Genomic DNA, 25,416 nt, shown 5'->3' with positions numbered 1-25,416 from the left:
TTATTCTTTCATACTCCTTGAACTTGAGCTTTGGTCCCCAAATGCAGGTTTCAGATCATTATTTCTCACTTTTATAAAAATTTCCATTCTTTTGAGCCTCATGAAGCCCAGTTATCCCCTAACTTTACACTATACTCTACTGAATCCTACCCTACATTCAGTAAAGAACTCTGGTGCCTAACTTACTCTATACTTCAATTCTAGATATTATATACTGTCCATCTGGACAACCCATCCAACATTTAGGTCTCATTGCTTCATCTTCTAGCATCTTTTCCTCTCCCCCTCACTTGGGTCACCCACTTCTACAGTCACATCTGGAGTACTTAATACTTGTCCTCTCTGAAATGACTAAGATCTCTCATCCTTAGGTGAGAAAATCTACGCTTAGCTTGTTTTATCAATACCCCAACTTATACTTGCTATTTGACTTAGTGAGACCTTCACATTCTCTCTATACCTCAACACTCTCCCTGTCTTTTTAAGAAACTTGTATTACAGATTATCCCTTCTTTATCTTATATCTTTAATCTTTTTGTGCTAGAGATTAAACATGCTCAAGAATCTCTTGCCTTAAACAAAACAAAAAAACCCAAAGTCTTTCTATACTCATATCTTCTGGTTGCAATTCTCAATTTTTTACTTCATAGTTAAATTTATGAAATAGTTTTGGCCATTTGTTTTCTCTACCTGTGCACTTCCTGTTCATTCCTCAATTCCTCCCAATCTGTTTTGCCTCTACATTTCTATCGCAAGAGCTTGTTCCAAAGCCATCAATGACCTCATTAGCCAAATTAGCCCATATTGTAATTGATCTACTTTCAACACTATTGCCTCCTTACTAAAGCAGATTTTTCCTGCAGCCTTTGTTGACAGCATACTTTCCTGGTTTGCCTATGTCTCTAGTTGCTCTTTCTCAGATTTCTTTTTTTCCCAGCCTCTCCCCACTTTATTCAACCTTTAAAAAGTTATGAACTCCATAGGACTTGATCTGAAGTTAACTTCTCTATTTCTTTCCTTAGGTAAGCTCATTCAAAGTCTCATGGCTTCAAATATCCTTTGTGCCAGAGACTCTGAATTCTATATCTCCATCTCCATATAGCAACACTTTTCTAAATAGCTCTACTTGAATGTCTTAGGTATCTCGAATATACTATGTCTAAATATATTCCTCTTCCAAATACCTTACATTGGTATTAATAACTATACCATTATCTACCTGATTTTTCACATCAGAAACCAGGGAATCATCTATGAAATCTTCTTTACCAATTTCTCCAACATTCTATCTTGCTAATCAACTTTATCTCTTTAATATACTCAGTTCATTTCATCTCCCCTACCATCAACCTAATCAAAGCTACTATTACTACTGTTGTAGTCTCCTAAACTGGTCTCTCCAAATATTTTTACTCTATTCTTTTCTATTCCTGCTATTTTCCGCACTGCAGCAAGAGGGATCTTTTCAAAATCCAAATCACATCATATGTCCCTGCTTATAATATTTAATAGATTTCTGCTTATATGAAAATAAAATTCTCAAATCTTCAGATGCCCTTCAATATTTGGCCCCCCTTAGGTCTCCAGACTCATTCAGTTCCATTCTCCTTATTTTCTATACTGCAGCCATTCAGTTCCATTTGAGTCCTTGTTTCAGGCCTCACTAATTACAATCTTGTTGTGTTTTCTTCTTCCTGGGAGCTTCCTCCCCACAAGATGACTCTCCCCATGTTGGCTAATCCATTCATCCTTTAAGTAGCTGTCTTAGCTGTCATTCCCTTAGAGAAACCAGGTTTGATTTTCTTTTGTAGTGCCTATCACAATTATTATACATTAGTTAACTGTTAATGGCTATGCTTTCTACCCCAACTCAAGCTTCTTCCCCACCCTGAACTGCCAAATTCCCTGAGGGCAGCAACCACGTATGTTTTATTCCTGAGCGTATGTATGTTGCATCTCTAAGGCCTAGCACACTGCCTGGCACACACTTGTGTCCAATACGTATGTGTGGAGTGAATGCTCATCCCAACTTTGGGATTCTGTTTACCCCAATGCACTAGAGAGCAGTATGATTGATATTTTCAGGTTTTACTAAAATAACAGTGGAAAAAATAGCAATTAAAAATTCTTTAATTCAACTATAGCTTTCTTGGGAAGGGGGTGCCCTAACAACTGCCTAATTCCTACCAGTAAATTTCAACTTGATTTTATTCACAAAACACATTCTTTAAAAATAAGTGAGAAGAGAGTTATCAAGGACCCAGAAGAAGAAGGAATTAATGAAGAAGATTCTACTTCTTCTTGCTTAAGAGTCAATACCACCATTCTCTAAAATATTCCTTGAGGTCTACATTTGCCACTACATTTATATACTGATGTGTAGCAAAAAAAGTCTAGTAAAAAGTTTTCATTAAATATTCTATAGGCTGAAAATCCAATCCTGTTTGTATCTCAAATTATATAAACATTCTTAAGATTGTGAATGAAGCATGGGAAAAACTTAGAAAAATAACAGCCAAAAAGATTGTGAATGAAGCATGGGAAAAAATTAGAAAAATAAAGCCACATTTTGGCTATACCTTGAATTATCAGTCCATGCCATTTAAAAGTACATTATCTCTTTCTTGTGATAGTCTTCACTAAGCAATCTAATTCCTCCACTTTAGCTAGACACATCCTCTGTTCCTGATATATAGAGTTGAGTAAAAGAATGAGGAATATGCTTTCTTTAAACAAATCTGTAACTTAACTAGAGCTCTATCTATTTGTGGTGGATAGAAATATTGTGAAAGATGATGGGGAACTGGAATATTAAGATGTGACCTTTTTGCCATACTGGGAATGACTACTACTGTGTTCTTGTGTTTCTCCCACAATGAAGAAGTACATAGTAAAGCTGAAGTTTTCAGGCACTATCTCTATGGACAACAGGGGTTTCTACATATTCACTGTGCCAATCTTGTTCTAATTTTAATGCTCTCATTTGCCAGATATTGATTCCTATTATATTGCTCTAACTATGTACCTACATGTTCTTGACCTACTTTACCTTCACAGGAATGTCTTCTTCCTGGCTTGCTTTCTCTGAGGTGAAGACATATGAGATCTCTTTGTGAGATGTGGTCTGGCGACAGATGGCACACTTAATGGAGCTTCTGTGAGACCCCACACTGTATTGTTCAATAATTATAGAAATGCATTCATTACAGAAACAGTGCCCACAGGTCAATACTGCCCACTGAAAAGAAAACACAAAGAAGAATAAGCCTTAGTGAGATGCTATGAAAGATGCTTTCCAATATAGAAATACATTAAAAGAAGAAGCAAGGAGTCACAGTTTCACTTCTTAAATATCTCGTAACGTTAATGTTCTGTAAGTTATAAAAGCAAGTTGTGCTTCGAAATTAAATATTTTCTAGTCCAAAGTACTTTCACAGTCTTTAGTTCTGTTTATCCTAATAGTGAGCATTCCTGCCAGTCATTGTCATTTTGTAAGAGGTTGGCGTTCTCACTTCAGTATTTAGGAAAAATGCAAGTTATTCCTTCAGTACTTTACCAACAGATATAATAGAGAGACTGAGAATAACATTAATTTGGAGATAATGTCATATTCAATATATTCTACTTAATTTATTAAACAGATTTATGTTTTTACACTTTAAAGCACTACACAGAAAATGAGATGGGCTAGTATCTCAGATTTACTTTAAAAGTGGTTCTCAATATATTTTAAAAAACACAAATAAACAAAAAGACAGTTTTAAGAAACCCCTTGTTCTTAATATTTAAGGGAAAGCAAAATAAGCCTCTCTGAATCTCAGGAGCACACCACAGAAACTTTTCCCTCTTTCACAACGAGAGGTAAACAAGAGCATTAGATTTAGTCTAGGTATCAGTTCTAAATTTTATGACATCTTATAAAAGTTATGTAAGCTTTTTTACCTGATAAAAACAACAACAAAACTGAGTGGTGTCTTGAGTGATAAAGATCCTAAATCCTAAGCTGTGGGGTTTTTTTTAGACACGTATGGATTTATATAGAAAGAAAGTGTATGGCTGGGCCAACCTGAGGTTCTTTGCAGAATGAACTAAGAAGCTCTTTGGAAAAGAACTCACACTCAGGGAAGAGAAAATTAAGGTATATACACTTTAAAAACAATTATTTGGGGTTTTATTGGCTAATACTAGTCACATTGTTCTCTAGCTGGACCTCTTCTCTCAAGGAATTGTGCCAGAGTCCTTTAGAATGTAAAAAAAACTAAAGAGGAATTTAACTGTATTTTTATATGACACACAACAGCACTATCCTGTACTGTATGTACCTCTAGTGCCACTGGGAAGAAGGTACTCTCTCCACTGGAGAGGACTTTTATGACTCATGGGAGCTCAGAATAGACAAGCTGAACAGCAAGATAGGTCCACCTACATCTGCAACAGAGAAGAAACCAAAAAGGTACCCGGCAACTGAGCATTAGGAGTGACAGGAAGTTGACTAAGTGGCCTGAACAGGAGAACAAACAAATGACAATGCCTCCAGGGACATCATCCAGTACATATGAGATATCTCTGATAGATTCTGATTTAATAGACCTAAATTAGAATAAGTGGAAGAGAACTGGAGAGTTGAAAGGAAAGAAGTTCCTACAGATTGTATGAACAAAATTTGAAAAGTATAGTTTGTTACTATTTTTGTAATCTAATATGTTCTTCTAACTGTAGGAAACCTAGGTTATGCTAAAATTAAATAAAATAATGTATATGAAATAACTTTAAAAACTGAAAATGTTTAAGACAAAATAAAAAAATTAAATTCTGAGACAATCCAGTTGTATGAATAATCTCATCAAAAATAAAAGCAAAAAAGGCACTACTCTGTCATGATCCTTTTCATTTTTATCACAGCTTTTATTAAATATTTTTATTACTGACTTTTGTCAGAAGTCACTTTTATAACTTTGTACACTGCTATATTTGTACACTGCTATTTGTACACTGCTATTTTTCTGCTCAGTTTCCAATGTAATATTTATTTTTCTAATATTTATTACCAAATAAAGTGTACTTGCGATCTGACCTTCTCAATAAATTTTGGAAACCTAAAAGGTACTTTTTTCCTGATTATTACTAGTCAGAATATGGAACTCATACATTTATTTGCTTCTCCATTCAGTTCCATAGAAAAAAATAGCTAACAATAATTTCACTTGTTTAACAGTAATAGCCTTATCTTTCAAATTTTGAAAAGCAATAAATATTCTAATAATGTAGATACTGATGTATCAGAGAAAGAATTTATAGTTTCATAAATCATAGTTGATAGGATAAAAATATGAATCTCTTAAAGGAGAATATGGTGCCACTATGTTTACAGATTTTATAAATTAATATTCACAAAGAAACATACTTAATATAACAGTCTTCTAAAAATTATATCTAAATTCCCCTAGGAGAGATGTTATTAAATATTTGTACTCTAAAGCCTAGTATTATGAGGTATTAATACTGCTCTGTTACTATATCTGTGTAAGACTTTCTTAAATCTATGTGAGTTACACTATATTTCTGAATAATTACTGAATAACTATGTTAATCCAATAAAATCAAATCACCTGACACAAATCACAAAACACAATCTTGTGACTAGAAACAATGTTCAAATCTATGCATTTTTAATGAAAAAGATGAGCTCATTTTAGAAATATTTTTTCACTTATCATTTAGAAATATTGCTCAAACATATGTAACCCTAAGCTTCTCAGCTAACCTCTGGTGCTATCTTTAAGATGAAAGTAATACTTGCCTTTCATATAAACAGTTTGTGAGAAAAAGAGTAAAGAGAGAAACATATTACGTGTAGGAACCTTTGAAAACTGTAAGGTATTTTATAAGTGAATGTAACGTTTATTATAATTTCACCTGTTTTCCCAGTTGTCGAGCACAGATTGGACAAGGTTCTGGATTAATACCTCCCGATGTTTTGTCCTGAGACTATCCAAAAAAGAAAAATTCAAAAACATATTAGTTACATTTTTACATTTAAAATCTGATAAATGTTTTGTAACACATTTATAGAAGTAAATGCTGACAATCACAATTTAAATAATCTAATAATTGAGATAACCTAATAATTTATATATTAACTAATATTACTACTCCTAGGACTTACAAAAATTTTTATTCAAGGAGTAAAAAATGAAAACAATTTTTATTATACAGTTTGAGTATGCCTAATCCAAAAATCTGAAATCTGAAATGCTCCAAATTCCAAAAATTATTGAGCATCAACATGATGCTCAAAGGAAATATTCATTGAAGCACTTCAGATTTCGATTTTCAGATTAGAATGATCAATCAGTATAGTGCAAATATTCCAAAATTGGCAAGAAATTTACACTCTGAATTACACTCTATATCCAAGCATTTCAGATAAGGGAGACTCAACCTATAACTTAAATTATCATGCTGGTGTATTTGTGATTATATAAAAGAAGGCAAAACTAAAAGCAGATAAATTTTCAAAATTTTATTTTCAGGCTATATTTTATTAAAAATATGGATTATGGCCAGGCATGGTGGCTCACGCCTATAATCCTAGCACTTTGGGAGGCTGAGAGAGGACTGCTTGAAGCCAAGAATTTGAGACCAGCCTAAGCAAGAGTGAGACCCCGTCTCTATAAAAAAACAGAAAAATTAGCCAGGCATGGTGGTGCGCTTCTGTAGCCCCAGCTACTTGAGAGGCTGAGGCAGGAACATCACTTGAGCCCAGGAGTTTGAGGTTGCAGTGAGCTATAATGATGTCACTGCACTCTAGCCCAGGTGACAGAGCAAGATCCTGTCTCAACAACAACAAAAAAATATAAATTACTTAAAAATATAAATTTATAATTGAAACAAAGGCTCCTAAAAAATCATGGAAAAAGCTATTCTTCATGTCTTCTTTGCATGGGATCATCGGGTAAGAGGCAGAATTTATTTATATAATATAACTCCTTATTGATATTGGCTTCCTCAGCATTCTTTTTCAAATCTCATTAAGGCAAATAACTGGAAAGCAGAAATATTGCTTTGAGACCTTTCTATACCTAGAAATTACATCAAAATACAATAACTTTTAAAAATTGCCTTAAAATTATTATAAACATTGAAAGAATTTCAAAAACGTCACAAAGTAGACAGGTTTCAAAACTGAGAAAAATTTAAAGTAAATGAGATGAGTGATCACTAAAGTTTCTGAGATTTCACTAACCAGACACCTTTAAAAAATTATCCTTTGACACATAAGCAGTACAAAGAAAATATTAAATTGTGCATGGATTCAGGAACTCCAAATCCTCACTCCAACTCACTCCTTGAATTCCATTAACTAAAACGGATGTGTGCAGGCCTTTTAAAAAGTTGAACAATTTTAATTACTCTTTTCCTCTGTTAATTATTGACTTGTTTCAGACAATATATAATAAATCTCTTAAAAATTTAGTACACGCTCATTTCTCATGATTCTATAGGTCACCTGGGGGATTTTGGGATGGGCTGACTTGGCTGGGGCTGGAGGCCTAGGAGGGTCATGTGCTCGTGTCTGGTGGTTGCTATGCTAGCTGGTCTGTGGGGAAGGCTGAGCTGAGTGTGGGGAAGGCTGAGCTGCTATGCTAGCTGGTCTGTGGGGAAGGCTGAGCTGAGTTTACAAAGGTAAACTAGGCTTCTTCACATAGTCTCAGAGTTCCAAAGAGCAACAAGGATTGGGAGAACCCAATAAGCATGGACCTTTCAGGTCTTTGCTTGTAGCAGAAGGTCAAAAGCAAGTTATCTGACCAAGTCCAGAGTCAGGATGGGAGGGATTGCTTATAGGCACATACACATGGAGGAGGGGCATTATTGCAGCACTTTACAAACAATCTACCATAATTTACCATCGTTCTTCTTTTCTTAGTATTTAAAGAAAAGAGTTGACACTTCTTCTGTGAAGGCCTAGATTATAAATATTTTAGGCTTTGTGGGCATATGGTCTGTGCTGTAACTACTCAACTCTGCATAGTGGGTGAATGTAGTCACAGACAATAGGTAAATGAGTGGGTGTGACGGTATTGCAATAAAACTTTACTTACAAAAAAAGGTGGTAGGCTGAATTTCTCTCATACATGGCAGTTTGCAGATCCCTGATGAAAAGTTACAAATTTCTCTCTAAATATGCCTTAGCTGGACTGTCACATACTTTTTCATTCAGTTCAGAATATTTTCTAAGTTCCACTGTGACTTTTTCTTGGACCGATGGGTTATTTAGAAGTATGCTGTCAATTTCCAAACATTTGAGGATTTATCCAGTCGTCTTTCCATTACTGATTTCTAGTTTAATTCCTCTTTAGTCAGGAAATATACCCTTGTATACTTTTAATCCTTTGAAAATTTAAGAGTTGCTTTTTGACTCACCATAAGGCCTATCATAAGGTAAATGTTCCATGTATGCCTAAAAAATATGTATTCTGCAGAGGTTGAGTACAGTAGTCGGTGTCAATAAGGTCATGTTTGTCCCCAGTATTCAAATGTTCAATATCCTTATGGATTTTTTTGGTCCATTTCTATGAAGTATTAAAGAATCTTATAGTTTACCTCTGTTTACTTCCTTCCTTTGTGCTATCATGTATTTTAGTTCTATATATGTTGTATATAACCCATACAATAGTATTGTTGCTTTAAACAGTCAATATTCTTTTATATTTATCTACATATTTAAGCTTTCCCTTGCTCTTCATTTCTTCTTGTAGTTCCACCCTTCAATGTGGGATAATTTTTCTTGATTAATCACTTTCTTAAGTTCAAAGAACTTCCTTTAATATTTGTTGTGATGTGAGTCTATTGGGGATTACTGCCTTCAGTTTTTGTTTATCTGAAAATAACTTTAATTCATTTTTTAAAAAAAGGATATTGTCTCTAGATGATGATGTTTTTCCAGTGTTAACCTGGTTACATAGAGAAGCCATAGAAATCAGGTAACAGTAGAACATCTTTAAAGGCTGAAAGAAAAAAATCTCTGTGTAGTCACCAGATTTATTAATACTTCTTTGTAAATATTATCTCTTTTTTCTCAACTCTAGATTTTTTTCCCCATCATTTTTGGTTTTGATGTATCTAGGTGTTATTTTTGTTTTTTGCTTACTTATTTTCCTCAGGCTTCTCAAAATTTCTCTAATCTGTAGACAGTGTCACATTGTTTTCACCAGTTTTAGAAAATTCTCAGCCATTATCTCTTCAAGTTGCTCCTGTCCCATTCTCTTTTCCTCTTAAACTTCAATTACAGGTATGCTAGATAATATGATTGTGCCTCAAATCTTTTTATTTTTCTTTCTATGTTTCTTTAAATTGGATATTTTTTACTGCCCTGTGCTTGAGGTCTTTTTCTATGTTTGGTCTCCATGAATTTTTGATTACTGATAACTGTATTTTTGTATTTCTAAAATGTCCATTTGATTCTACTGTATAGATTCCAATTCATTTTATATATGTTGTCCATCTTTCTTTCACATACAGGTTGAGGATCCTGAATCCAAAAATCTGAAATGTGAAATGCTTCAAAACCCAAAACTTTCTAAGTACTGATATGATGCTCAAAGGAAATACTCATTGCAGTATTTTGGATTTGAGACAATCTGCATAAAATTGTTGATACATATTGTTACAGTGCTTTCAGGAAAGCTTATATCAATTTAAAGTCCCACTGGTAATGCATAAAATATATTCATTCACTGCCCTTTCACCACTGGGTAGAGTTATTTAAAAAAATCTTTGCCTACTTGTCAACAGAAAATGGTACCTGTGCAATTTGATTTTCCTTCATTTATACATTAAATGCTTTTTCTTATATTATTAGCCAGATTGGATTTTCCTAGGTAGATTATTTATATCCTTGGAATTTTAATTTTTTAAAAATAATTCAACATACAGATGATTTACAATTAACAGATGATGAACTGTCTCTTCATTTTGACTATCATATTTAGAGTATAGAAATTTTACGTTTTAAAAACTCAAGTCCAGAAATGTTGGGACTTTTTTCCCTAAATCTTATTTTCTTAATGCCACCATTTTGCATGAGACTGACTTTTCAATGTTCTTTCCTTCTTTTTCCTCTTCAGAATAACAGTACTGGTAATCATAGTAATAAATAGTAATAATGATGTCAATAATATCAATAGCTTCAAACACCTAGAAAGTGCTTAATAAAGCAGGAACTATTCTAGTACTTTATATATATTAATTCATATAATTCTCAAGAATGCCTTAGATAGCGTTGATATTATGCTCATTTTAACCATGGAGCAAAGAAAGGTGAATAACTTGGATAAAGTCACATATTTAGAAAACAGTGGAGTCTTCATTCAAAATTAGGCTATCTAGATCCAAAGTCTATCATCTTAAGCACCACATGCTATTTTACCTATAATGAATGTCCAAGTTTTCATTATGTCATCACTGGAAGTTACTGATTCACTTAAATATGTAACAGTGGTTTTCAGAACCAACTCTAGTCTATAGCTTGTCTTAATCTGCCCTATCTAAATATCTATTACTATATCTTGTTCCAAAAAGATGTTCTGCCAAATGGCAGACTATGAATTCTTGCAGTAAAATAGAATCATATTCATTAATGACCCATCAACTCAATGTCCAATATTACACTTTGATCACAACTCAGAAAATGTGTTGTGAATTATATTAAATAACTGAAGTTCACCTTCATTACCATGTCTTCTGATTTAGTAGCTTTCCAAACACATTTCACAGTTTCAAATAACAAATTAAAAAATATCCATATATGTATGAATGAATGCATGTGTATATATTATATAATGCAATTTTCACCAAGAGGTATATTGGGATACTTCTACTATTCAGGCATTTGAACTACGATTGGTTTACATTGTTCTTTACTACAGAGTGCGTGCTTTTTACATCATCTATGTAACTTACAATTTTTTGTGGATATAATTTTTGTGGATAATATTCTTTTGGGTTCTGTGTAACTATTATAGAGACAGAGATAGTGTTCAGACTCATAACTAACACAAATATAAGACTTAAAAAAAAAAACCTGTTACCATTAATTATGGGCCTACAAGATTAAATGGAAGGAGTCACTAATAAAGTGGTTTATGATAATACTGCATGGAAAAAAGGAGCATCCCTTGAAAACAATACCTTTTCCAAATTAGTTAGGTAAAGAAGCTGCCCAAGTTTTTTCTGAAGCTGTGATGTAGCAACGGCTTTATCATTTAGTAGTTTTACACGATTTTGTTCTACCTAAAAAAAGAAACAAAAACCAAAAACTTCTTTATTCTCTCTCAACAATTCTTCAATAATATATATGTATCTTGTTTTAAGAAAACCTATTTATGGGAGGGGAGAGGATAGGGATGGGTGAAATCATACCTAATGGGTACAATGTACACTGTCTGAGAGATAGGCACATTTATAACTTTGTCTCAAGAAGTAAAAAAGCAATCCATGTAACCAAATGCATATACCCCCACAATATTCTGAAATGATAAAAAAAAAATCTGAAAAAAAAGAAAACCTATTTATATTTTAAAATTCAAATTTGTAAAATGAATACTAGATATTTCAGAAGGATTTTTTTTTTCACTTTATAGAAGGCAAAATTCAATCTAAAGTTCTTTTAAATAGGAAGCATCCCTATATTCCTGAGGTCAGATAAAAATCAACCCCAATTCTACTTATGTACCATTTTCCAGTAATATATATATGGGATGAAGAAAATTTATATGATTTAATGCTTTGGCCTGAGTAATTTTATAAAATCCAGGGAAGAATCTTACTGCCCTTCCTTCCTCCAGTAGAATACAGCAAACAGAAAGGGAGCACTCAAATAAGAGGAATTTGTTTTCTCAGAAAAACTTACTCAGAATTCATACGTGAGATATTAATAGTACATAATGAATATTTCAATTTTTTTCTAAATTAGTTTCCAAGCCTTAAAGAAACAGATTTAAAACACACAAAGGATAAAAATAGATTATAAAGGGAATATTTTTAATATAGAAATAAAAATACTGATGGAGTTATGTTTTAATCCTGAGATACAAAGGAGAACTTATTGGAAATTGTTGGTATCTGTTCATCATTAGCAAAAGCAAACACTGAAAAAGAAAAGCTTTTAGTTGTTCTAAAAGCTTTCTAGTTCTGATAAAACTGAGGTAATAGAAAATATATCTAAAGAGTAACTGAGAATACCTGTAGGTTTTATTAATAGCACAAAAGGGTGTTCAAAAAATAAGATGACTATGTAATCTGCAGAGGAACAAACAAAATGCACCAAAGTAGTTAATGCTAAACATAGAATAGATATGAAATTTCTCACCTTTGACCTATTTAGACCTATAAAAACAATGGCTCAAATTAAGAATGGAGATTAAATACATACTTATAAAAGAGATCACTGTCCTGATTCTCTTTTTTCAACAGGTCTTGAATTTTTGTTATATCTATTTGCTGTGCCTTTTCCTGTGATTTACTTGCAAATTACCTCATGTGGTTCTATGATATGAAGAACAGGTGGAGTGGGTTTTGGCTCCCTAGGATCACGCACTCTTAGTCGTTCTGTTGCCATTGCAAGTTCATCAACAGCAGATACACGATTCCTCAGAGCCATCCAATATTCATGAAGTAACTGAAAGAACAGAAAAAACAAAGACAGTGAGTGGTAAAGCACATAATTAAAATTGGTAAAAATCATCAAGATGTGTCTTGAACAATAGTCTTCATGAGGTTTTAGACATACATGTTTTTTCATTAAGCATCTAAAGTACAAACAATAATTCTTTGGGCCAATTTAGAATGAGGAAGTGAGACTAAAAAATCTCCACAGGATACTGCCTCTTTAGATTCTTAGGAACAGAATATCCAAAGATTCCTTGGTGGAACCAAAGATCTTTACAGTTCAATACTGGGCTGATGGAATCTTTTCTCTGCTTTATTTTTTTTAAGTGTTTTTATTGTAACATATTTCACATATTCAAAATAATATATATGGCAACAAGAATGTAACTGAGTATTCACCATCCAGTTTAAGAAAAAATTCTCAGGAAAGCCTCTGCTGTGTTCCTTCTCAATTGTATCAGTCTCTTTTCACATATTCCTCCTTCAAAGAATATGTGAGGAAAGGCCCAACAATGGGGTAACTACTATTCTGAATTGTATTTATTGTTACAGACTTTCTCTTGGAGTTATACTACAAGTATGTATCCTTAATAATCTGGTTATATATGTTTCGTAAATTTATAGAAATGGTATTAATTAGCATAATTTTTTGACATGCTTTCTTCACTAACTTTATATTTTGAGGTAGATCCTGGTTGATACATATAGCAGTAGCCCATTTATTTTCTTTTCTGTGAAAAGGTCTGTAAAGTTATGCAGAAAGAAATGCATAAAAACCTGGGTTGTGGGAGAAGCACTCCAACAGTGTTTATTGTGGGAGAAGTACACAATAAGCACTCCTCTGGACAAAGAGCATGTAACCAAACTGAGCCAAAAGGAAGAATACAGGGCAACTGGACATTGTATATAATACTCTTCTTCCATGCCTGGCTATAATAAACAGTGTTAATGTGCTCTGTATTTACAATAGTAATGTGTGACGAAAAAATTATTATTCTGAACCAAAGATTTTGACTTTATAAAAGTATACCCCAATTTATCAAATGTATGAACTGATATTATAGACAACTTCTTTTTCTGCATAAAAATTTTTCTCTAAACTTTAAGAACTTAAAAAAAAAGATATTGAATGGAATTACGACATAAATAAATGACATGCTTCTTTCCTTTCCCTACCCATCTCACTTGCAAAGTAGGATAATGAATAACAAATCCAAATATAAAGAATAATTCTAAGTTAATGAATTCTGGAATCTCATCTCCAGTACAGAGTTATAATATGATGAAATCATGAAAATATAAATATGACAGGCCACTTTGTGCTTTACCATTAGAATGGTTTCCAACCTCTTGTAGGTTGAGAAGTATTTACTATGTTTCCCAATGTTTAAGATTGTTGATATTTGGCTATTTATCATAGAGCAAAAGCACAATAAAAATAAAAACAAAACTCTAATTTCAAAGAATAGCAGCATAAAATGAAGCTAAGAATAGAATGAAACATTTTCACAGCTAAACAAAAGGTTTCATATAAATTTCAGTTCAATAATGATTTTCTTTTAGTAATTTAATAAATAGAATGTCCTTATATGTTGAGTATTATTGTATTAGTAATTCCTTATTACAATAGTTACATTTTAGGGAAAGAAAAATAATGACACCTTAATCTCCAGAGAAGATTTTAAAAAGCTGGAGAGAAAAATGAAAGCAATTAAAATAATGTGAAAAAGGAAAATTTTTAAAATGGGAAGGAAGTTTTAAAATTCTGTACCTTATATTCTTTCTTCCATGCTTCAAAGAGATCCATTGAAGTACTTCCTTCATCAATGAATTCAACAGCAAATCTATGTGATTTTGCAAATGATAGTATTGCTTTCATAGATCGTTCCGTTTCACTTATTGCCCACAGACCCCGGGTGGTGGTAGGTGCTCTATCATCTACCAGTCCTTCTTCATCTTCTATCATCTCCTCAAATATTGCAGTCTGGCCTTTGACTCTGAAAACATACCAGAACAAAACAATAGTAACTACTATCAGTGGGTAAGAAGCACTTGTAAATGAGTGATATTGGCAGAACAAATACGGAAGCAAGGTCAATAACTTTTCAACAACTTCAGTGTGATATCTATAATATCATGCTTGCAAGTCTTTGGAAAAACCATAGCAACTCTGAAAATGCTGGAAGTGTCATAAATTTGTCCAGTGTTTCCTGAGAGCAATATGGCATAATCAAAAACATCTATAAATTCCAAGCTATAAATAAATTCCAAACTATAAATCTCACTCTGAGAATTAAAACATAAATCACAACCAATGACCATGCAAAAGGAAAAGAAAAGGATAGCATGATCTAAAAGTACACTAACAATCCTTCTTTTCAAGGCAATCTGACTTAGAACCTTTTCTCAATTTCCAAGTTTATAAAATACAGGTAATTTTGCTCCTAATATGGTTATAGGTACTCACTGGGTAGCTTAATCCCCAACACAGGATGAAGACTTTGTACGTAGAAAGGGTATTAATAATGAGAGACAACATGATAGGATTCTTACTATGTATCAAGCACTGTGCTAAACAATTATGTGCATTTTCTTATCACAAAACTTCAATGAAGAGATATTATTACCTTTGTTTCATGAATGAGGACACTAAGGCTTAGAGAAGTAATTTGCTCAGAACAGTGAGCAGGGATTTGAGTTCGGACTAGAACTCAAGGGATTGGTCAGACTAGAGCCTGGGATCTTACTGCTCTTCTAAATTGCCCCTCAATTAATTACACATTACCATGACATGAATATTTAGGCAGTAACTTCTGCACATGTAAAACTGAGCATGTTAAATGATCAAATGCCAAGGGTTTACTTACTTGATTTAATGAAGTGAAAAATATAAGACAGGTCACTGTGAACAAAATATGGTCTTATAATCAAACACTAAATCTTGTAAAATGTTTAATTTTCTTGATGGGCAATAATCAAATAGAGAACTTACGTGTTAGAAAATAGCTTTGATTCATACTCTGTGAATAATTCATCAGCTTTACAAAAGACACAGCTGAAAAAAGAGTATCAGAGAAATAGTCACAAACATAACTAGCACTCAGGTAATTGCTAATAGAAGCTTAGTATTTTGTAATTTATTTATTATTTATACCATATATGCCATTTTAGAAAAAAATTACATGGTTTTCAGTACTTGGTCCCTGAGTTTTTTTAAAATTAGATTAACAATATATCTCTATTTCTGTCTGAATTAAAATGAAAAAAGTTTTATTATATGATATTATATGATTATACGAACAATATTTATTGTATTGTTTCTTCTCTCAGAAGAAATCTAGCTTAATGGAATGGTACCATTTCACTGTATAAATTCTTCTACTACCTACCAGTTGAGAGGAAGTCGAATTGGTCGGAGGTGGCAGATTGTTGCAGATTCAATAACATTACGAGATGGAGGTCCCTCCAGGTTTTTTACAGCTTCTCTTACTAGCTTCTGGAATTTATATAGCTCTTCCATTTGTGTTGTAAGTAAGAACTGAAGACCTCTACAGTCATGAAATCTGATTCCCACCACCAGCACCACACACAACACAAATAAAAAAATAAGAGTCAATTTTCTCAAATTCAGAAAATGGCTGCCAAGCAAAGTGCTAAAGAAACTGTGTGCTACATTTTACCCAGCCGCACTTGAATGTGTTTTCCTCAGGAGTGTATTCAATCGGGATCTAATAGTCAAGGTACAATAACATTGGCTTGTCTACTACAAAAGACATCAAAAGATTTGGATAGTCCTATGCTCAAAATGGAAAGAGTATACAAAATCTCTGTCTCAGATATCTTTGAAAGATCAGGATTGCCACATTCTTCCTTTGTAAGGCCAAATGACTACAAATGTCCCCTTGACACCCTTGCTCTATATGGAGAGGTGAATGCAGAATGATAAATAAAGACAGAAAATTGGGAAAAAAGAAAAAAAACTAACCAAGAGTTGTATTCCTCATTTAAATATATATGTTTAATTAAATATGAAGCATTTACTCTATGCCAGGTACTTTGCCAAGCACTTTTCCTGTGTAACTTCAATAATTTTGCTACCACAACATTATGGATGAAATATAACAAATTAAGGTAAATAAAGTCACAAATGTGTGTCAGAGTTAAGCTCAACTACAGTGTTTTTAACCATTTTGATAAACCGTGAATAAAAAGGGCTATAGTGTTCTTAACCATTTTGATAAACTCTGAATGAAAAGGGCTATGGATGTGTGTATGGGTTTATGAAAGGAAAAAGAAGGCCTAAAATAATCAGAAATTAGAAACTGGAAAATATGAAGAGTTCAAAGTTAAGACTATATACTTTCCTTCCTGAAATACCATATATCCCCCTCACCAAATTTTTCAAAAAAAGTTGCCCTCCTTCCTGAAGCCTTAATATTTTTCACCTTAATATTTTCCAGCACTCATCTATGTTTCTTTCTGTCCATGAAGTTTATTGAATACTCATTTTAGTATTTTGTTATGTTCAGTTTTCATACATAATCATATTACTCATATTACTGCTTGTGGGTCTTGTTTTTCTCATTGAGCTAACTTTTAGAAGGCAGGAATTATATCATATCCTTTAAAAATATATATATATATATATATATATAACTGGCACAGAATAGCTGCTCAATAATTTCTCAACAATCTGCATAGATACTTGAACAAAATTAGGTTAGATATCGATACTATTCACAAAAAGAAAACAAGGTTTTGATTTCTAACTTATTAGAAATTTAAGTTTCCAAGAAAAGATGTAATTTCACAAAATTTTTCTCCACCAACACATATCCGAATAATGTGAATAGGGGTGAAAAATATTATCACAGATCAGCATTAACCATTCTGAGCAATGTTTCCTCTTGCAGTCCTTTAAATGAAAGAGAAGAAAATAATAATAGAAGGTAACTGTTATACTATTCTAAGTAAGTCCTTCACAAATGTTAATTTATTTAATTCTAACAACAATGCTGAGGGGTTTTACAGATGAAGAAACTAAGGCACAGAGCCTAAGTAACTTTTTCAAGGACACAGAACTTGTAAGTGGTGGCACTGAGTATGAACATAACAATCTGACTAGAGTACCCAGCTGTGCTCTTCACTAAGCTAAGAGCCTTTCCCAACAATCATTAACTAGCAAACATGAATAATTTGGCTTTTGATATATCAATTTCATATAAAAACACAGATAATAGTAAAATCTCTGAATATATAGTAATATTTAAAAAATTAACTTACTTATAGGTATTTTATATGGTTACCTTGCATGTTTTGAAATATACTTTGTTATTTTCTATTTATACCCAATGTTTATGAAAAGAATGTTTCTATAATAAATGATATGTTTTGTTTCCTAGTGGTAATTTTATAGATCTGGGACCTCAAAACATTCAATAAGGATGTATTCTAATACGATAATTTATATCTTTTAAGTAGTTCCTGTGTAATTTAAGAAAAACAACTTCAAAATAATTTTAATATTTTCTTTGCTGTTTCAACAATGCTGGCAGAATAAACAGTGGTCCTCGACCTTTCTGGCACCAGGGACCAGTCTCATGAACGACAATTTTTCCACAGACAAGGGTACAGGAGGGGTGGCAGAACTCTGCAGCCTGATCCCTAACAAGCTGCAGATCACTATGGTCCATGGCCCCAGGGTTGGGGATCACAGCATTAGGATATAGCTTTAAAAATGATTAAAATGAACCATGACTAAATTGGCAACTTATTCTGAAATTGAGATCCTTGGGCTTAATAGAAAACAAGGGAATGCACTCAAGACATAAATATTGCATATACTTCATGAATAGGAAGCCTATCAGCTTCTGTATGGTCAAAAAGATGAGTGTAATAACACAAATGAAAAATGTGGCATATTTCTTTTAGCAGACATTTGAGAAAGTTTTTGGAAGACTAAATGAAAACATTTAAAATCACACTGAGGAAGCGGGAATGTGTTATGTCAAGGATGAAATTCTCCAAAACAAAAGCCATTTTAAAACAAGTGCAAGGGGCAGCCTTGCAAAAACAACAGGAAAACACCTAATCCCACATAGGAAAATACTTAATCCTATAATTTCCCCAATAACGGTTAAAGGTCAATACTATGAGTTGTCTAACTAACAGATACCCTGCAGAAGTTCTGCTTTGCACAACTTCTGAAGAAAGCTGAATGGATGGAAAAGAGATGTAAATATCTCTTTCACAACTGTTTTTTGAGAATGTGCTTTTACAGAGTTCCTGAGTAAACAGCAAGAGAACCAGTTCCAACCCTCAATGTATCTCCAAGACAGAGTGACATCTCCTGTAATTATCCCTTCTCCAAGGAAGGCAGGAAACCAACTTTTGGACTTTGACATCCTTGTATTTTTTATCTACCTACTGCCACCACTTTTGTTATCAACTGACAGCATCACTATTTTTTTTTCTCTTCAACACCCTTAAAATCAGTGAGCCACCTGGCCTTGGTGTTGGCATCTCCATTCTTTCTATGGGATGCCATGCTATCTCTCTGATCTCTTCCCCCACCCTTCTCTCTCTCTCTCATTCTTCCTGTCCTTCTAAATGATAAAATAAATTTTACTTATATATCTTAATCTCTGTGTGAGAAATCTTTCTCTACCGGCACCATGAGCACCTGCTAAACTTTCCACCCTAACAACAAGTGTCATATGAATTGAAATCCAGAATAGTAGGTAAAAGTGGTTTTTGTTGTAGGCACTTCAATGGATGCTGATGGGACAGAAGATTAAACATCTTTCTATGTTAATAAATTTCTGCAAACTATCAAAAAAAAAAAAAACAAAAAAAAAAAACAACCAAGAACACATTGCTTAAAGTTGGCTTTAGGTGTATCCAACAAAGAAAATACTTTAAGCAGATTTTAAAAAGGCACTAAAAGAGAGTATTTTAAAATAGATATTAATAATATATGAAAGTATTTCTCTTTTAGCATTATACCTAATAATTTTCTTTGAAATGTACTCTTAACAAAATGTAAAAATCATACATTTATAACCAAAATATGTTCTAGTATTTAATTATACCTCTAAATATTGAATGATCTGAATATTTGGGGTGATTATAGTTAATATGTTTTGTGCTATTTTCTTACTTCTCTGACATAGAAAGCTTGCCAGTTTGTTGCTTATAGTTGCTGGTTATTTCATTTCGCACTCGCTGAACAAGCTCCTCATCAATAGCAAATTCTATTGCTCTGTGGATCACATTCAGCCACCAAGGAGAATTAGAATGAATCTGTAAAAAAGACAATAACTGATCAATTAATATTTTTAGTACAATTAATTTTTTTTATTATGCTTCTATCATTGGGAAGGGTGATTTGCATAATTCAAAGAAAGCAATAAATGCAATTATCAAAGGAATTATATAATAGAGGGGAGACAAATATACATACTATCCATATAATGGTTAAATGCTTCTTTTGCATACATAATTAAAGAGAACACCTGTTTTCTGACTACTCTGGATGAATGAAATATTGCACACACTTAACAAAGCTGTGCTAAAAAAATACTTTACGCCAAAATGAAAATTCGATACTTTCTACATGTGAAAAGATCATAAATATCTTTCTCAGTGTAATACAGAAAGCCTTCATTCTAATCTTTGACTAATAGAACTAGATTCTACTCAATGAATAACCTATAGTAATAAAATCATATGCCTGGATATTTAGTAATTAATGAATTATGGAGAATAAAATATAGAGCAACTCATTAAAAAATGAAAAATAAAAGTGTATTTGTATAGCCTCCTCTTTAGACTTTGCTACTGATTGCATAAAAGAGAAATTTTAGAAATGATAAATGGTATGTATTCCATAAGAAAAATATCTGTGGTTTTAATGTAACATCTTAAAAGAAAAGATTTTGGAAACATACATATTCAAGATCAAAACGAGGTTACAAAAGTCTTTACTTTCTTCAAAAGACAACTTGTTACATACCCAAGGTAAGAGGAAACCCATTATAGTTTTAAAAAAATAAAAGACAACCTCCAAATAGTTGCTTTAGCTATGTATCTATTCATTCAACCAATAAACCTTACTAATAACGGTAAATAAATTTGTATTATGGGTGGGGCACTGTACTAGGTGCTAGGAATTCCATGATGAATAAGGAAATTTAAGTTTCTCCCTCCCCCCAAAACAAAAACAAAATGATATATGGAATCAAAGACAAGTAAAAAACACTGCATTTTGGGGACATACTTTTCTTTGAAGCTCACGTATGGTCTGCTGCACAGGCTGTAAAGCTTGCTGGGCTTCAGCAACTTCTGTATTACACTTGCTCATATAGTGCTCTCGAAGTTGTTTGGCCTGTGTTGAAACAGAAAGTAAAAACAAACTTTCACTCCAGTTATAGAAAATAGTGTAGTATTATGTTTGAAGAACAATGTGGTCATTTTATATATTTAAAACTACTTAATTTGATTTAAACATAAAACTCTACAGGTATACTATAGATAAAATAAAAATCATGCTAGAAATTTCTGAGATAGGGAAGAGAACAAAATTTACCTGTCCAAGTCACAAAATTTAAGAAATTGCAAATATCCATTACCCAAATTTTATTTAAATAGTTTCTTAATTAGAAAAAAACAGAGGGGAAAAATGACAGTAATATTTCAAATTAAGAGGCAAAGCAAGGACATCTTATTACAGAATTCCTTGTCTAATTTAGTTATCACAGTTTCTTCGCATTACTTGAGTTTAAAAAAAATACTTGAGAATATATAGTAACACAGGTATTACAGATTGAACTGTGTTCCCCCTAAATTTATATGTGAAGCCCTAATTGCCAATGTGAATGTGTTTAGAGTTAGGGCCTTTAAGGACGTAAATAAGGTTAAACAAGGTCAGAAGTAGGGCTTCAATCCGATATTATTAGTGTTCTATTGTAATGAATGTAATGAATGGCAATTTCATATGGCTCAACTGAATAGATACACCTCTTTGGAATAGCCATTTCACTTCCCTGAGCTTCCATTACTTCATTTATAAAAGGAAGTGGTTGAAGATAAATTCTAGGATCTTGTCCAGCTTTGAAAAACTGTGGCTTCATATTCTATGACAATTAGACAAAGTGATAATATGGCCTCCTTAGAAATACATCTATATAGTATGAGCACTTCTTCTTATGCATTTTAACTCTCCCTGTCATAATCTTCCAATTAATTTTTATTAAAAGTCCTTGGTTATAATTATTTGGTCATTAGAGCTGTCCACTAATAGAGTGGGTTGTCACCCAGATATACAATAGCTTCCTGTCACCGAAGGCCTTTAAATGAAAAGTGCAAGGATTAGATGGTTATGCTGGGAATGAAATTTTACTTGAAAACTTCCAACACTTAGATTGCCATCTAACATCAAGAACAGTGAAGTCAAAAGCACAGCAAAAAACCCATGAAAACCAAAAAACAAAACAAAACCACAACAGAGTGAAGAGATAACCTATAGAATGGGAGAAAATATTTGCAAATCATATATACGATAAGGGGTTAATATCCAAAATATATAAAGAATTCAAACAACTCAATAGGAAGAAAACAACCTAAATTAAAATATAATCAAGAATCTGAAAAGATATTTTTCAAAAGAAAACATACTAATACAAATGGCCAAGTGGTATATGAAAAGGTGTTCAACATCACTAATCATGAAAGAGATGAAAATTAAAACCACAATGAGTTATTGCCTCCTATCTGTTAGGATGGCTATTGTCAAAAAGATGAAAGATAAGTTTTGGTGAGGAGGTCAAGAAAACGGAACCCCTGTACACTACGGATGGTAATGTAAATTAGGACAGCCATTATAGAAAATAGTATGAAGGTTCCTCAAAAAATTAAAAATAGAACTACCATGTGATCCAGCAATTCCACTTCTGAGTATATAACCAAAAGAAATGAAATCAGTATGTGGAAGAGATAGCTGCACTCTCATGTTCATTTCAGTATCATTCACAATAGCCCAGATCAACCTTAAGTGCCCATTAACTGATGAATGAATAAAAAAATGTGGTATATACAGTTGACCCTTGAACAACACAAGTTTGAACTAAGTGGAACCACTTATACATGGATTTTCTTCCACCTCGGCCACTCCTGAGATAGCAAGACCAACCCCGCCTCTTTTCCTCCTTAGCCTACTCAATGTGAAGACAATGCGGATGAAGACCTTTATGACCATCTACTTCCAAGAAATGAACAGTAAGTATGTTTTCTACTCCTTATGATTTTCTTAATAATATTTTCTTTTCTCCAGCCTACTTTATTGTAAGAATACAGAATATATATATATATATATATATATATATAAGTCCCCCTAAAAATTAACTACTTAGAGCCTGCTGTAGACCAGAAGTCTTACATAACAGTCGACTGACATTTTATTTTGTATTTTGTATGTTTTATATATATATATATATATATATATATATATATAGGAGGTCTATACAGGAGGTCTATTATACAATATGGTCACTATAGTTAATAACAACATTATATACTTGAAAATGGCTAGGAGAGTAGATTTTAAATGTTCTCACTACAAAAAAAATGTGAGGTAATTAGTTTGATTTAGCCATCTCACAATATTTACATATATCAAAACATTATACACCATAAATATACATAATTTTTGTCAATTAAAATAAACAAACCGTTCACCAAAAAAAAAAAGCCAAAAAAAAAAAATACCCCACAACCAGTGGTCAAAGGGCTATGCATACTTATATAATCTCATTTTTTTATCTTATTGATTCAAATAAAGCCTTCACTTACAGGTTCAATACATTTTGAGCTTATCTACTCTTTTTCTTTTAGCTTTGTCCTTTCTCCTTTATTTTTAAAAATGGCAAAATTTCCTGGGAGAATTAGCACAATAAGATAGTAACACTTATTGTAGGGGAACTTCTTTGAACAAAAATTGAGTTTAGTTACTACCTTTAACAATATGCAGCAAGAGTTGGAAAAAGTATAAAACTTTTTATACTTAATAAACTACATCTTTTGTAGATCTGCCATGAGATCAACAAAGTCTCCTTTTTTCAGTGTGTTGCTTATTTACACATTCTGTGCTGTTGGCTACAGACAGCCTACCTACAACAAGCAGTAACTATATAACTTCAAGCAATCACCAAAGAAGCAAAACAGTATGGAGTACTGATGTCTCTGTCGCCTAAAATTACCACAGCAAAGTTTGAAATGTCAAAGTAATAGGAAAACATGTTTACATTTATTTAAATGTTGTATGTCCTAAGAACTATCACTTAGATGGAGCATAAAGTTTGAAAAAATATACTTTTACAAACAGAATGATAAAATAATAATTACCTCTTCTTCAAGTCTGCCATCTCGCAGGGTAGGAGGTATCCCTGGGTGCTTGGCTATCAACAATTCCATCAAGTTATGGGTAGCATGAAGTCTCTATAGACACACCAAAGGCAATAATTACAACAGTCAATGCAGAGGCAGGACTCTAGTGAGAACCTACTATTCATATGGCATACAGAGCACTAACACCATGTTAAGACCATATCACCAAATACTTTTTCTCTAAAACAATTTGACAATTTGAGTACCAACTTTTTGAGAGAAAAATGATGTCAGTTTTATAGCAAAGGTCTTAAATTATGAAATGAATTTTCTTCAATTAAAAATATACTGTCCTACGCAGTAAGGTTATGCATTCAGCAGATATATTTCTTCTGTTATACATACATTTGTCTATATAAGGAAACGAGAATAAACCAAATAAGTTCAGTAAAGTAGAAAGGCTAACTGCACTGACTTGATTCCTTTTCTCCTGGGAAATGAATCTGGATGAACTTAGCAATTATTAATATATTATAATAAAAATAAGGATAATAAGATAAATAAGAAAGCAGGGTTATGAAATAAAGTGAAAGTAGCTTCTATCCGTTAACTTGACATTTTACTGGAAAGATAGCTAAAGGTTAAGGATGACAGGGAAAGAGTCCTGGTAAGATCTGATTTGGTGCCAGTCATTTGAAACTTTAAAGGTTCATTCTCTTCAGCTACAGATTACTGGCCACTGTACAAATCTTTGTAGTCAGTCTAGAAGAATTACCTCAAATGTCTTCGGTCTTGTCAACATGGCTTCATAGACAATATAATCAGTAACATCATTAGAGTTAATAGCAAAAAGAAACTTGAAGTGGTAGAAACTTGTCTTCTCTATGTACGCTTGTGGAAGAGGACTTCTGTAATTTTCTGTACATGGTGGTGAAATGGGGAGAATACTGTGATCTCTTTCCACCCCCTTATGTTTTATCCCAAGGGAACAAAGCGGCTGGTCTGACTGGACAGAGCAAGATATTCAGTGAGCTATGCTTTCCCAGTCAGTGGGATTACTATGACTCAAAAGCAAGAACCAGGCTGACTCCTTACTCTTCACTCCTGAATTTAGGCATACTAGACTTACCTATTTCCATTCTTCTACTTTATTTCCTTTATTCAGGAGAATATCTTTGCACTCCCTCCTGAGACAAACACACTTGCTTAAGGTCTAGGGCCTGCCTTCTGTAATCCTTATCCTTGTAGAATATAAGTAGATGCATATTTAACTTTTTCTTCTTCCACTCCCCCATACATTCCTCCAAATACTCATTGTGGCACATGTGAATATGTTAGTTCCAAAGACAATATTCTGAATGGTAA

The 25,416-nt window shown here is 32.8% G+C and overlaps 1 protein-coding gene across 2 annotated transcripts in view; it reads right to left on the bottom strand.

Moving 5' to 3' along the window:
* SHPRH (SNF2 histone linker PHD RING helicase) overlaps positions 1-25,416 on the bottom strand; it is an 82,175-nt gene that overhangs the window by 17,808 nt on the left and 38,951 nt on the right. For both annotated transcript variants that reach the window (XM_076002889.1, XM_076002888.1), the window contains 10 exons: positions 24,070-24,162; positions 20,948-21,055; positions 19,829-19,971; positions 16,059-16,232; positions 15,662-15,724; positions 14,441-14,666; positions 12,536-12,679; positions 11,191-11,292; positions 5,917-5,988; positions 3,050-3,238 (listed from right to left, as the gene is read on the bottom strand). In XM_076002889.1, the coding sequence (XP_075859004.1) occupies positions 3,050-3,238; positions 5,917-5,988; positions 11,191-11,292; positions 12,536-12,679; positions 14,441-14,666; positions 15,662-15,724; positions 16,059-16,232; positions 19,829-19,971; positions 20,948-21,055; positions 24,070-24,162 (1,314 nt within the window). The remainder of the gene's footprint in view (positions 1-3,049; positions 3,239-5,916; positions 5,989-11,190; positions 11,293-12,535; positions 12,680-14,440; positions 14,667-15,661; positions 15,725-16,058; positions 16,233-19,828; positions 19,972-20,947; positions 21,056-24,069; positions 24,163-25,416) is intronic.

This window comes from Microcebus murinus, chromosome 5, assembly GCF_040939455.1.
Source record: "Microcebus murinus isolate Inina chromosome 5, M.murinus_Inina_mat1.0, whole genome shotgun sequence".
Taxonomy (NCBI): Eukaryota; Metazoa; Chordata; class Mammalia; order Primates; family Cheirogaleidae; genus Microcebus; species Microcebus murinus.
This window is presented reverse-complemented; position numbering and strand designations above follow the sequence as displayed.